A 15,962-nucleotide genomic window follows, 5' to 3' on the forward strand; every position below is an offset into this window, starting at 1 on the left:
AGAAGAGAAATAAGAACAAGAAGTAGGAGTAGATAAACAGTAGGAGGGACCTGGAATTCCTGAGAGTCACTAGACAGATACCTGTGATTGGACTGGAGAATATTCCTAGGGCATGTGTATCATCTACCCATTTAATATCAAATCCTTTCTTTCTGTAACAAAAGAAAACAATTTTTACATTTCTTAAAATTTGTTTTATGAAATGTCTTTAAAATAGTCTTACAAAGCATTTCATAAGATAGAGAAATAGGGATAGTGACATAAAAAATAAAAACAGCCTGGCACATAGAAGCCACTAAAATTTAAAAGCAATAATACCATCATAAAGAATTACCTGGGAGCATTTTATAGATGCCAACTAATTAATCCTCACAAATCTGCTGGAGATGTAAAGTATTTAATGCACTATTTTCAAGAGATGTCCTTATGAGGAGAAATGAGAAGGGATGAAAAGGGAAGCCAAAGGAGCTAAAGAGGAATACAGGAAGTCAGGGAAGTCACCTGGATTTGATGCAAATGTAACCTGTGTGTTGGGATGCGTACTACACTACTAGAGATGTAATTCAATTGTAAAAATAAGTAAGTCAAATAATAAAAAATACAACTATATTCACAAATGCTTACTACTCTTTCTTGTTGTAGAAGGAAAATAAGGTGTGTGTATATGGGGGTGGGGGGAAGGAACAACCATAGTTAGCCAGAAAAATTTAAAAGAGAAACAATGAACATTTAATACTAGAAATAAAATTACCTTTTTAGTTTAAAACAGAGCTACACAGTGAGCACAAAGAATATCAGGATTACAACACACACACATTTAAATATATATGTATATATATTTAGAATTCCCTTAATGCACGAATACATTTTAGTTTGATTAAATCCACCCTCACCATGCCCAACTCCTAAGCATTTAAAAGGTGTGTGGATACTATACCAACTGAGCAAAATGACAGTAGTAAGTTCTCCCTGGGGTCTATGACCTTTCCAGCTACAGGTTCTTAATCATGTTCACAGTACCAGGCATAAATTCCTCCTGCTAGGCAGGCCTTAAATCTAATCAGACAGCGAGTGGCTACCACCTGTACCCCAACTCATGTGTACTACTATTGCACTGATGGACGTATCTGGCTGCAGGAATCATTACTGTAGCTCCCAGGGTCCACAACTGGATAAGACTTGTTGGTATTTTTTTTCTCTCCTAGCAGCCTGCCTAGCACCTTGAGGCATGATGGAAGCTAGCCATCGATGAAAAAAACAGAAATGAGATTGTCCACAACAGGCCAAGACCATGATAATGAGCACTTGGAAGGCAACTTTTAAACCAACAGTGCTCATTAATTTTATTATTAATAGCAATAATCACCAAGGAGATTAATGTTGATGGAGATGGTGATGAAGCAAAGTTGACTCTGGGATCTGAGTCAGTTATGGTTATACACTCTGCATCATGACCTTTAAAAACTTATAAGCCACTATAAGAGAAAAATACTAACATAGCTTTCCCTTCTTAAATTCCTTGACAGAAAAAGTAATAAAGGAAACTTGACTTAAGCTGGACCATGTTATAAAATGACCACATGAGTGAAAACTTGAGTTCAACAGTAAGAGCCTCTGCTGCAGAGTAGAAAAGATGGGAAAGACCTTGACAGCTAAAAGCCTCATCTTAGCCCTTGAGACTTCAGTCCTTTTAAATCCTTTTGAGAATGGCTTTAGATTTTATAGAAAATGCTTTCACAGATATAGTTAGGAAGAGACAAAGCAAAGAGAAGCAAATGACTCAAAAGAATTAACTATCCTTAAGCCCAGAAAGCCTAAAACTCAATACTGAGGAGGTGAAGATGGGAAGATTTTTGAGTTCAAGACTGGCGTAGGCTGCATAGAAAGAAACTCTCAAAAACAAAAATTGCAGCAAAACCCAATAATCTCTGAAGAAATTCTGGACATGGGCAAAATGGCCCTATTTTATTAATGACAGTCTACTTTTTATCAATAATAATCTAAGGTAGCTCGAATTTGAGACTTAGTCTTATTGACTGCGCTTAAGGATCTATTAGGAACTAAACAGCACCTGATACTGGGTCTTAACAAAACTGAATTAATGACTTACCTACACTACACATTTACATTAAGGTTTATGGTATAGATTAAATGTCTTCCAGAATCCATTCCTGTTTTCTTTCAGTTGTCTTCCCCCAATGGAGCTTAACTGATAAAACAAGTATATAACTGCTAGTTAATTTCATCTATTCTAGTACTTTACCTCACAATTCTTCCTTGAGACTAAGACAAAGGCAGATGTGGTAAACCCTAGCACTTCTGAAAGCTGAGGACTAAGAGTTCAAGGCCAGCCTGGGCTACCTAGATCCTATCTTAAACCAAAACCAAAAGCCAACCATTTTTATAAATAAAGTTTTACTTTCTCAACCACACTCATTTGTTCACATCCTGCCTATGGCTGTTCTGAGACACACGGAGCTACCTGAAATATTCTCTCTCTGATCCTTTAAGAAAGAATTAGGAGCTATGCTCTGAAACAGAATCTTACAAATTCAATGTAAAATTGGGATCTGGCAGAGCATTTCTATAATCTGGGCATCTGGAATAGAAATAAACTGAATTTTAAGTTTAAATTTGCAGCACCAGATAGACTTGATTCATTTTCAACAGCAGGACTGAAATACTGAAGTATACTCCTTGATATTAACTCTCTTCTAGACGCTGAACATCTTTTTCTTAATAACCTTCAGGCTTAGCTTTCTGTTCCTGGCTCTGTTTTTTATTGTAAGCTAGAAATAATATATATACTTCTGATTCCTTTGCCTTCTTCTAAAATGTACCATCCACATACATATCAAGGGTTAACATAAATGTTCTGAAGACCACTTGTAACACCCCTGAACTCCTCACTACATTTAATAATATAAAACTGAATGAATTGTGAGTGTAAAGAACTGTTGTGTGTATACAACTGAACTAAGCCAAGAAAGGCATCTTATGGTTAAAATCCTAGCACTCAAAAGGGTGAATTAGGGAAGAGTATGAGGCCAGCTGGGATTACATGGCAACCCTGTCCAAACAAAACAAACAAACAACAGCAAAAAAGTTGAATGATTTGGGAGACTAAAGTAAAGTCACTTTAAAAACAAGCAACAAAAAACAGCACATGGAACTATTCACTCAGAAAACTCTGAAGATCTGTTAAAATGTCTTGTCTCTTTAAAGATGTGAATCTATAAATTACAGACAAGGTAATATGAGATGACTGTCAGGAACTGTCCAACCAACACCAGTAAAGGAGGTGCAACTGGACAGCACGTGGAGTAATTAGACACTTTTATGGGTCAAAATAAAGCATCTGTGACATTTAACAATTAAAAAAAACACTCCCCATTTGACTTTTTCTGAGCAGTCAGAAAAACCTCAAATCAACAATTTAATTTGAAGACTCTTGAACTGTTAGCACTTTTGGCATGTGGCACATGAAAAGGCATAGAAGTTTTACAAGGGGTCCTCTCTTTTTTCATTGTCCTTAATGCCCATAAATACAATCCAAAGACAAACATCAACTCACATTAAAAATATAACTCAATTCCCCCAAAAGGAAGACACTGTGAACAAGTACTAATATGAACAAAAGTTAATCAGAAGCAAACTACAACTAAAGTAGCTTCAGGTAACAGAAGGGCTACAGGTGGCTACGCTCAATGTATTTAATGAAATAGAAAAAAAATACTGAAAACTGAAGATATATGGTGAAAAAAAGCTGTGAAAATATAACCAGGCAGACTTTAAAAATTTTTAAGATACAATATAAATATTTAACAATTTAGCACAGCTTGGAATAGATAAAATAAACTAGAGCCCCAAAACCAAAGAAATTATTCAGAAAGTCTGAAGGGGAAAGAGAAGGAATATACAAAAGAGCGGTAACAAGAAAATTAAGTGAGAAAATCTAATACACACCCAATTTGTGTCTTGGACAAGGTGAAGAGAGATTGGGTCTGAGACAATACTGAAGAGACAATGTCTAAGACCTTTACAAAATCAATGAAAATATTAATCACTGATTAAATAAGCCCACATAATTGCAATGTGGGTAAGTTTGGAAAAAAAAGGTACAAAATCCACACCACAGTAAAAATGATCAGTATCAAAGTCAAAGAGAAAATTTTAAGAGCATCCAGAGAAGAAAGAGATTAAAATCAGAAGTGGCATAGGAACTGTCAGCTAAACTCTCACCCAAAAAGAAAGGGAATTGCATTAGGGTATCTTCATGTCTCTGAGAGAAAAATAACTGCCAATCTATAATTAATAACATACACACAACATAAACCTTTTCAAGAATAAAGGACTGGGGTGTAGTTCAGTGGTTCAGCATTATCTAATAGACACAAGACTCAGAACTGTAACAACACCTGAGTTTGTTACTGGAAAACCACTAGTGAGTAAAATGATAAAGACTATATCTCATTCAGGAAGAAAATGAATCAAATAGTCATGAAAACGTATAAGTTAAACAGACCTTGCAGTATTTTTAGAAAGAGGCAAAGGAAAAAAAAATCAGTTTTAGCCACTAATAGTTTAAGCACACATTTTTAATATTTCTAGAGTAACCACCAAAGAAGAGAAACATTACATTAAAAAATGCAATGTTAAAAAAAATGCAATGTTAAAAAAGTCAACCCATAAGTCTAGAAAAGGGGGGAAAAGATAGGAGAGGTATATTCAGAAGAATGACAGGCAAATATAAAAACAAATACTTGGATATAAGTTCAAATACATCAATAATTACAACAAATATAAATGGACTAAATGCACCTCCCAGACAGACTTAGGAGTCATCACCAACAATGGTCTTTGTAAATGTCTATCAAGCTTACCTAGCCCTTTCAAGGAACTGAAGACCAGTATGATTTACAGCCTTTCTAAGGGAACAAAACACAAACCCAATGCTAAAATCAACGACTTTTTTAAATTATTAAGATAACTTTCTCTCACCTTATCTGTCATTTGGAACCACTTGCAAATACTTACTGGTAACTACAGAAAATCCGTAAAAGGTCTTCTGTACGAAATTCTTGAGGAAAGTCGTAAATTTCAATGACATGTGGGAATTCACATTCACTGAGGTCGATATCAGGAAGTTCGTGGCTGTAATAATCAAATCTAGGCTCCTGGATGCTTTTTCTGTTCTTCATATTCCCTGACAACTAGAGAGGAATAAACATAGTAAAGAGCCTGACAGTGGGAAATCAAGGCATTATAAAAATATCCTTCCATGTATAAACAATCCTGCTCCCATCTCCACATCCCTCTTAACTTTTGGCACCATTTCTGTATTGGTGGTGTTTGTGAATACTGTAATGGCTGGGTGTTTATAATCATACATGTGGAACATGAGGAAAGGTATGAAAATCTCAGCAGGTGAGCAAGTCATAAAATTTAACTTGTTTCTATCAGTTATCATGTGAGAAAATACAGTCTCCTCAGCGGTGTGTGGACGTAGCGCAGTAACACGGTATATCTAGAACAGGAAAGGGGATGGCTGGAAGGACAGCCAGAATGACTGATAGAATGAGTTCTAAGAGGCACATCCTGGAAACAGAGACAACAGCTGAACAGACAAACTAACATTTGTATTAACTGGGCTCGCTGTTCATATCCACCTCATAATTTCTTTTCTGGAAGTGACCAAAAATAAAGTTTTAAGAATGAAAAACGTTTAGTCCACCTTTTGTTCTATATTAAAAAGTGAGAAAGCTTACAAAGAAATGTGTTAAGACAAATGTAAGTAGCATAAGCAGTTACACTCAAGGTCCCTAAAATAAGAGCTACCTAAGGCTATAAAAGAATTAATAGTAATGAAGCTGCTATTAATGGGGAAACTAGAGCCGGGCGGTGGTGGCGCACGCCTTTAATCCCAGCACTCGGGAGGCAGAGGCAGGCGGATCTCTGTGAGTTCGAGACCAGCCTGGTCTACAGAGCTAGTTCCAGGACAGGCTCCAAAACCACAGAGAAACCCTGTCTCGAAAAACCCTTTAAGCTGCTAACTGCACACACTGGAAGTATTGGAAAGCGGGAGGTGCAGCAAAGCCATGGCATCATGGTGTCACCAGGTCTCGGAGGAAACAAGATTAAAGGTGATTCAAGCACTCCCTCTGTGATGGCATATTTCCTTCACCATCATCATCATCACCATCATAAGGAAGGAAGGAAGGAAGGAAGGAAGGAAGGAAGGAAGGAAGGAAGGAGAATTTATACTGCCATAGATACATCTCTTCTCCTTAGATGTAATCAAATTATTGGGGAGGGATGAAAAGGGAAGGTAATTTAGACATTATTCTTGTCCTTCTAGTTTAATTTCCCCACTAAATCCTGTTTTACATCTAAAAACATGGGGATAATAACAATACCTCCACTCAGAGACAGACATGAGAAGTGTAAACGAGATGTGGTAGGTGTTTGACATAATACCGCTTGGAACACAGATATTAAAAAGAAAAAGACGAAAAGATAGCCCGCTTTTACATGTCAGGCACCATGGCAGCTTCAATGTGTCTAAACAGAGAACAAGAAAAGGCTGCTCCAGCAACTGCACCAACTAAGCCATTTATCAGTTTTTCCTGGGTGTACACGAAATCTAAGACTGTCAGATAACCAAGTGGTCCCCGTTAGGTTTCAAACCTGGGACAAAGGCTTATCATATCATAGTAGACACTGGTCACCAGGTTCTCCCTGCATCCCTTGGTTTCTACCTATTACAGGGTCCCCCTGATTAGCACACCTACCGCCTACCCTAAACTCCAGCCTAGTAGCTGGGCTGCCCTTCCCCCAATTGCCCTTCCCTATATACTTCAGTCATTTTGGTTACCTGCTCTCTTTATACCTTTGAGCCTACTGGCTGCTGCACCTGGTCCCACTCTCTCTCTCTTTCCCCACCTGTCTCAGGGTCAGGTTCACTCTGGACTCTCCCAGATGTCCCTGCCTGTGGCTATGTTCACCCACATATCTACTTACAATAAACCTTCTCATCCACCACATACCAAGGAGCAGTCACGTCCTTTCTTTTCCTTTCCCTTCCCTTTTCCCCCCTCAGCTTTCCTTTCTGCATTAAGGCCATGGCAAGACATCCTCACAAGCAGGCAAGAAGATACTAGGCAGTGTAACAACTCAGAGACCCACAGACTACAGAATTCTGCAGTCATTTAGAAAGCAAGTCTTATGCCAGAGGTACAACGTGATTACCAGAGCTCTATATTTAGTTTTGAAATCAGAAGTTGGACTACTACAACTCTGTTTTTCAAAATCACTTTGGTTATTTGGGGCCATTGTATTCATTAGGAATTTGAAGAACAGCCTGTTAATTTCTATAAAAGTAGGCATCATACGTTGTCCAATTTGGAAAGTTATTTTAATACTGTTTTCCAGCAGATGAAAACGGGATATACTCTGATTTTTATACATACTAATTTATTTTGTGTGTACGTGTTTGTGTGTAGGCTCCTGAGGAGGAATCAGATGACAACCTTGAAATAGCTGGCTTCCACCACAAAGGCCCAGGGAGGCACCTTCATTCAAAGAGCCATCTTAATAGCCCCATTTGAGCTTTAGAATTACCAGTTTGAAACTTCTTTTGTTAAACTTAGTCCTAAATACTTTCTTTGTGATGCTACTGTAATGTAATTGCTTTCTTCATTTCATTTTACGATTGCTGGCATTGACATTTTTATTTACTTTGCAAAAGCTAAACAAAACAAAGCACTGTGTATTTGTACATTTACAAATTGGGTTAAATAAGACACTGTGAGAAGTAAAATACAGACTATAAAATATCTTTGAAAATAGAAATCCTATGGACTGCTTATCAAGAAAAAGGCAAGATAGTTTGGCAAGAAAAACTGACTAGCCAGGCGGTGGTGGCGCACGTCTTTAATCCCAGCACTTGGGAGGCAGAGGCAGGCGGATCTCTGTGAGTTCGAGACCAACCTGGTCTACAAGAGCTAGTTCCAGGACAAGCTCCAAAACCACTGAGAAACCCTGTCTCGAAAAACCAAAAAAAAAAAAAAAAAAAAAAAAAAAAAAACAAACTGACTAAAATTCTTTGTTCTAACCTAATTAAGAAAAACTGAATTTGTATACTTACTCTTCAATTATTGAGTATTCTGGCTTCTGAGACTAAAAACATACTGTTAATAATAACAAAACCCTATGTAATATCAACTATATAATAGCCAATACTGATTGTCAGCATGACAGACTCTAAAATCAACTAGGCGACAAGGTTCTGGGCACATCTGTGAGGGATTATCTACACTATGGTGAGGTGGAAAGAAGCATCCAGAACATGGGCCCTGGACCAAACAAAATGGAGAAGACTAGCTAAGCAGGAGCATTCAATGTTCTCTCCTTCCAGGCTGTAGATGCGATGTGACCAGCTGACTTCCTGTTAAGACGGACTGTAACCTGAAACTGAGCGAAAATAAGCCCTTCTTTAAACTGCTTTTATCAAGAGTATGTTACTGCGGCACAGCGTCAAGACAAGTAACTAATACATCCCATAATTCTTACTCCATACTTCATGAACATCAAGTAGAAATTCCACATCCCGGATGAGTTTTTCTATTAACACAGATTCCATTATCATCAAGTATTACAGATTTTCTTTTTTTTTTTTTATTGAGAAAAGGAGAAAAAAAAAACAAGTTTCCACCTCCTCCCAGCCTCCCATTTCCCTCCCCCTCCTCCCCCCCCCTACGCCCCCTCCTCCCACCCTTCTCCCCCTCCCCCCACTCCTTTCCCCCTCCCTCTCCAGTCCAAAGAGCAGTCAGGGTTTTCTGCCCTGTGGTAAGACCTAGGACCTCCCACCTCCGTCCATATCTAGGAAGGTGAACATCCAAACTGGCTGGGCTCCCACAAAGCCATCACATTACGTAGGATCAAACCCCCGTGCCATTGTCCTTTGCGTCTCATCAGCCCTCATAGTTCGCCATGTTCAGAGAGTCCAGTTTTATCCCATGCTTTTTCAGTCACAGTCCAGCTGGTCTTGGTGAGCTCTCAATAGATCAGCTCCACTGTCTCAGTGGGTGGGTGCATCCCTCGTGGTCCCGACTTCTTTGCTCATGTTCTCCCTCCTTCTGCTCCTCATTGGGACTTTGGGAGCTCAGTCCAGTGCTCCAGTGTGGGTCTCTGTCTCTATCTCCATCCATCACCAGATGAAGGTTCTATGATGATATGCAAGATATTCGTCAGTATTGCTCAAGGATAGGGTCATTTCAGGTTCCCTATTCTCAACTGCCCAAGGAACTAACTGGGGACCTCAGCTTGGGCACCTGGGAGCCCCTCTAGGGTCAGGTCTCTTGCCAACCCTAAAGTGGTTCCCTTAACTAAGAATTGTGGTTCCGTGCTCCGCTGTCCAACCTTCCTTTATCCCAATCCTCCTGCTTTCCCAAGGCCCAACCTCCTTCCCTTCTAACTTTTCTCTCCCCATCTCCCCTTACCCCCAACCCACCCCACCCCAAGATCCCAATTTTCTCCCCGGCAATTTTGTCTACTTCCCTTAGCCAAGAGGATAACTATATGTTTTTCCTTGGGTTCCCCTTCTTACTTAGCTTCTTTAGATTCACCTATTGTAGACTCCGTGACCCTTATTTATGGCTAGAAACCAATTATGAGTGAGTACAACCCATGTTCATCTTTTTGGGTCTGGGATACCTCACTCAGGATAGTGTTTTCTATTTCCATCCATTTGCATGCAAAATTCGAGAAGTCATTGTTTTTTACCGCTGAGTAGTACTCTAATGTGTAGATATTCCATACTTTCTTCATCCATTCTTCCATTGAAGGGCATCTAGGTTGTTTCCAGGTTCTGGCTATTACAAATAATACTGCTATGAACATAGTTGAACAAATGCTTTTGTCATATGATAGGGCATTTCTTGGGTATATTCCCAAGAGTGGTATTGCTGGGTCCAGGGGTAGGTTGATCCCGAATTTCCTAAGAAACCGAAACACTGACTTCCATAGTGGTTGCACAAGATTGCATTCCCACCAGCAATGGATGAGGGTACCCCTTCCTCCACAACCTCTCCAGCAAAGGTTATCGTTGGTGTTTTTGACTTTAGCCATTCTCACAGGTGTAAGATGATATCTCAAAGTTGTTTTGATTTGCATTTCCCTGATTGCTAAGGAAGTTGAGCATGACCTTAAGTGTCTTTTGGGCATTTGAACTTCTTCTGTTGAGAATTCTCTGTTCAGATCAGTGCCCCATTTTTTAATTGGGTTAATTAGCATTTTAAAGTCTAGTTTCTTGAGTTCTCTATATATTTTGGAGATCAGACCTTTGTCTGTTGCGGGGTTGGTGAAGATCTTCTCCCAGTCAGTAGGTTGCCTTTGTGTCTTAGTGACAGTGTCCTTTGCTTTGCAGAAGCTTCAAAGCTAACTTACACAGTTACAAAAAAATATTAGTAACCACCTGTGTCTTATCAGATCACCATGGATTAAAGTTAGAATTCAACAACAATGCTACCCCCAGAAAGCCTACAAACTCATGGAAACTGAACAGTCAACTTCTGAACCATACCTGGATTAAGGAAGAAATAAAGAAAGAAATTAAAGTCTTCCTTGAATTCAATGAAAATAAAGAAACAACATACTCGAACTTATGGGACACTATGAAAGCAGTGCTAAGAGGAAAGTTCATTGCACTAAGTGCCCACTTAAAGAAAACAGAGAAAGCACATATTGAAGACTTAACAGCCCACCTGAAAGCTCTAGAAAAAAAAGAAGCAGACTCACCTAGGAAGAGTAGAAGATTGGAAATAATCAAACTGAGGGCTGAAATCAACAAAATAGAAACACAGAAAACAATCCAAAGAATCAATGAAACAAAAAGCTGGTTCCTGGAGAAAATCAACAAGATTGATAAACCCCTAGCCAAACTAATCAAACGGCAGAGAGAGAATACGCAAATTAATAAGATCAGAAATGAAAAGGGGGACATAACCACAGACACAGAGGAAATTCAGAGAATCATCAGATCATATTACAAAAGCCTGTATAACACAAAACTGGAAAATGTAAAAGAAATGGATACTTTTTTAGATAAATACCATATACCAAAGTTACACCAGGACCAGGTGAACAATCTAAACAGACCTGTTGGTCGCGAAGAATTAATTAGAAGCTGTTATCAAAAACCTCCCTACCAAAAAAAGCCCAGGACCAGATGGTTTCAATGCGGAATTCTACCAGAACTTCCAAGAAGAGCTAATACCCATACTCCTTAATGTATTCCACAATATAGAAACAGAAGGGTCATTACCTAATTCCTTTTATGAAGCTACAGTTACTCTGATACCAAAACCACACAAAGACTCAACCAGGAAAGAGAATTACAGGCCAATCTCACTCATGAACATCGACGCAAAAATCCTCAACAAAATACTGGCAAACCGAATCCAAGAACACATTAGGAAAATTATCCATTATGATCAAGTAGGCTTCATTCCTGAGATGCAGGGCTGGTTCAACATACGAAAATCTATTACAGATTTTCTTTAAAAAGAATGCCTACTTTCTTCATGCTTTGGGTATTATTTAGAGCCATTTAATTCTATTCATAACACACTTGTGTGTGTGTGGAGACAGGAGGACAAACTGCTAATGTTCTCTCTCCTGAGAATCTCAGCAAAGTGTTGAAAGGAATTGGAGAGCTAGAAGGACAGATATATATGGGACATAAAAGAGGGAAAAGCACAAAAAATCAGAATATAAAGATGGAAGAAGCAAAGCGAGATTGTGAAGGTAGGACCACTGCCACAGTGGGATCCGGGTTAGACACACAGTACAGAGCTTTATGGAAAGGCTGTGAGATGTGAGGGAAAGTGTTGGGAGATAGTCGACCACACTGTCCACTCCGAGTTGGTATTTGCATTAATTATACAAGATTAACCTTGGGCTAGGAGGCTATATTAGCAACTAGTTGACAGAAAGTAATCATAGAGGATCACAGGGCATTCAGGACAGAGAGAGAGAGAGAGAGAGAGAGAGAGAGAGAGAGAGAGAGAGAGAGAGGGAGGGAGGGAGGGAGGGAGGAGTAGGGTGGGGCTTGGAGTGGAGCATTCTTTTCTGGTTTGGGAAAGAGAGAGGTTAGCTAATTTCAATCCAGTTTCTCTGAGCAGGCAGGTTTTTACCCCAGCCTTTGAAAACTGAGTCTCATTTATAAACAGAACAATAGAGAACAGATACTTATACTAAAAAGGTAGTTATCTTTGAGGAAGACCTAGACTGCCTTATATAGTATAGTAGCTGCATGTCACATGAGGCTGTGGAGTACTTGAAATATGCCTAGTTCACATAAGATGGGCTTTAAGTATAAAGTATGTATCAAGTTTCAAAGATTTAATACAAAAACAGAATGTAAAATAAATTTTATTCATGATTTCTTACACTGAATACATGTTGAAATGGTGTTCTGGATATATTATATTAAAACACATAAATTATACATGTTTGTTCTTATTTTTTCTAAAAGAACTAGCAGAGAATTCAAACTTATTGCCAGGTGTGGTGGCACATCCCTTTAATCCCCAAACTCTAGAGGCAGGTGGATCTCTTCGCATTTGCAAGCTTGGTCTTCACAGTGATTCCAGCACAGCCAGAGCTATACAAAGAGACTGTCTCAGGGAGAGATAAAAATTAAAAGTTATGCACTGTGGCTCATATTTCTATTGTAGACAACATATCTTAAGTGTTAGGTTCTGGGGCTAAAGTCAATGTGAAATATTTATATTGTAAGACTAAATGTGAAATATTTATATTGTATATATTTATGGTCAAGAAATGTTTGATTTTCAACACAATGCCCAGCAAAATTCTTCATAGACCTCAAAAGAACAGTACTCAACTTCATATGGAAAAGCAAAAAACCCAGGACAGCCAAACAATCCTGTACAATAAAAGAACTTCTGGAGGCATCACAATCCCTGACTTCAAACTCTACTACAAAGCTACAGTACTGAAAACAGCCTGGTATTGGCACAAGAACAGACAAGAGGACCAATGGAACTGAATAGAAGACCCAGATATCAATCCATACATCTTCGAACACCTGATTTTTTACAAAAGAGCAAAAAAAAAAAAAATCAAATGAAAAAAGAAAGCATATTTAACAAGTGGTGCTGGCATAACTGGATTTCAACATGTAGAAGAATGAAAATAGACCTATATCTATCACCATGCACAAAACTCAAGTCCAAATGGATTAAAGACCTCAATATCAGTCCGAACACCCTGAACTGTATAGAAGAGAAAGTGGGAAGTACACTTGAACACATTGGCACAGGGAACCACTTCCTAAATAGAACCCCAGTAGCATAGACACTGAGAGCAACAATTAATAAATGGGACCTCCCGAAACTGAAAGCTTCTGTAAAGCAAAAGACATGGTCAACAAGACAAAACAACAGCCTACAGAATGGGAAAAGATCTTCACCAACCCCACATCAGACAGAGGCTTGATCTCCAAAATATACAAAGAACTCAAGAAATTGGTCACCAAAAGATCATATAATCCAATAAAAAAAAATGTAGCCAGGCGGTGCTGGCGCACGCCTTTAATCCCAGCACTCGGGAGGCAGAGGCAGGCGGATCTCTGTGAGTTCGAGGCCAGCCTGGTCTACAAGAGCTAGTTCCAGGACAGGAACCAAAAAACTACAGAGAAACCCTGTCTCAAAAATCCAAAAAAGAAAAAAAAATTGGAGCACAGACTTCAACAGAGAACTCTCAACAGAGGAATCTAAAATGGCTGAAAGACACTTAAGGAAATGTTCAACATCCTTAGTCATCAGAGAAATGCAAATCAAAACAACTCTGAGATTCCATCTTACACCTGTAAGAATGGCCAACATCAAAAACACTGATGACAACTTATGCTGGAGAGGTTGTGGGAAAAAAAAGGGAACACTTCTGCATTGCTGGTGGGAATGCAAGCTGGTGCAACCCCTTTGGATATCAGTGTGGCGATTTCTCAGAAAATTAGGAAACAACCTTCCTCAAGACCCAGTAATACCACTTTTGGGTATATATCCAAAGGATGCTCAATAATGCCACAAGGATATGTGCTCAACTATGCTCATAGCAGCTTTGTTTGTCATAGCCAGAACCTGGAAACAACCTAAATGCCCCTCAACTGAAGAATGGCTATGGAAAATGTGGTACATTTACACAATGGAGTATTACACAGCAGAAAAAAATAACATCTTGAATTCTGCAGGAAAACGGATGGAGCTAGAAAACATTATTTTGAGTGAGGTAACACAGACACAGAAAGACAATTATTACATGTACTCACTCATAGGTGGTTTTTAAATATAAAGCAAAGAAAACCAGCCTACAAACCACAATCCCAGAGAATTTAGACAACAATGAGGACTCTAAGAGACATACATGGATCTAATCTACATGGGAAGTAGAAAAAGACAAGATCTCCTGAGTAAATTGGGAGCATGGGGACTTTGGGGGAGGTTTTAAGGGAGAGAGGAGAAGTAGGGAGGGGAGCAGAGAAAAATGTAGAGCTCAATAAAAATCAATAAAAAAAAGGTTTGATTAAAAAGAAAGAGATGAGGTTTATAATTTGATTCATTTTAATGCATCTACAGCAGACCAAAGGGAAGTTAGCAAATGATTCTGGGTAAATGATTTTCAAAATTATTATAATGTGTATATGTGATAGTCCACCAGTGGAGAACTCTGGAATCTATTCTTTCCTTTGACCTTTCCATGTATTTTGTGGATCATACTCACATGGCAAGCACTTTTCCCTGCTGAGTAACCAAACACAAACATTTGAAGACTTGTTTTGTTTTCCTGCTTAGAAGGCATAAGTGAAACCAGGATATTCCTTCAGTATTCAAACTGATCCACAAACTATTCAACTAGCCAACTTCTTCAAGTATGGGCTTGAAGAGTCTTACTGCCCTACTACTTTGGCCAGGCCTAAAAACTATAGCTTAACTTACTGTGACATAATCATCCAAATCTACTGACAGAAGATTTTTTAATAAATAAAATAATGGTGGGAAGTAAAAACAATCCAGACTCTTTAATTCTTCATTGTTCAAAATACAAAAGGAAAATAAAAAGATTTGATTTATTCTCTATAGATAAAAATTAAAGTATGCTACATTATTCTGGGAGAGTTATCTGCATCTCTGTCAGATGGGCTGCTATTATTAACCCAAATTCTTTGTGCAGACAGAGAATTATGTCACAGAGAGACTAAAAGGATATCCCTATGGTTACAAATTAGATTACTGACAAAGTCTGAATCATAATTCCAGTCACCTGGCTGCTAATCTAGCTTTCCATCCAATAACATAGTAAAGCGTCCTTACGGTAAATGGAAGCAGAAGCAATGCCGTGTCAGTGTTCAGGGTATCACTCTTTTGTACTGAGGATTTATGGATACAGCTGTTGTAGGTAGGAGGAAGGAAAGTATCAATGACAAAGTTGAAAAGATAACGGCTACTGATTTCATTGCACTCCTATATTCTAATAGGCTAGAGTAATTTCAAAAAATATTGCCCATGGTAGGCAGAATAACAGCCTCCTAAAGATGTTCACACCCTGATTTCCGAAACCCGTAAAAACACCACACTGCATGTGAATTAACGTAGACGACACAGATGTGCAATCAACTGACCTTAAAATTTTGTAAGATTATCTTGGTGGGCCCAGTGCAATAATAAGCATCTTTAAAAGCCGAAGACCTTAAGGCAAAGAATCAGTGAGTAGACTGATTGGCCACGGCTAGCTTTACAAATAGAAATGGTGCTATAAACCAGGGAATGCAGGGCAGCCTCTGGTAACTGAAAAGGGTTTTTAATGGTAAATGAAAAGGGTTTTTTAAAAAAAAAATAAATCACCTCCCTTACAGCTTCCATAAGAGACCACAGCCTTGC

The 15,962-nt window shown here is 38.6% G+C and overlaps 1 protein-coding gene across 2 annotated transcripts in view; it reads right to left on the minus strand.

Moving 5' to 3' along the window:
• Positions 1-15,962, minus strand: part of R3hcc1l (R3H domain and coiled-coil containing 1 like) — a 90,541-nt gene that overhangs the window by 14,635 nt on the left and 59,944 nt on the right. For both annotated transcript variants that reach the window (XM_041662029.1, XM_041662030.1), the window contains 2 exons: positions 5,038-5,213; positions 82-152 (listed from right to left, as the gene is read on the minus strand). In XM_041662029.1, the coding sequence (XP_041517963.1) occupies positions 82-152; positions 5,038-5,213 (247 nt within the window). The remainder of the gene's footprint in view (positions 1-81; positions 153-5,037; positions 5,214-15,962) is intronic.

Source organism: Microtus oregoni, unplaced genomic scaffold, assembly GCF_018167655.1.
Source record: "Microtus oregoni isolate MIOR12 unplaced genomic scaffold, Mior012 000012F_ref0000307, whole genome shotgun sequence".
Lineage (NCBI taxonomy): Eukaryota > Metazoa > Chordata > Mammalia > Rodentia > Cricetidae > Microtus > Microtus oregoni.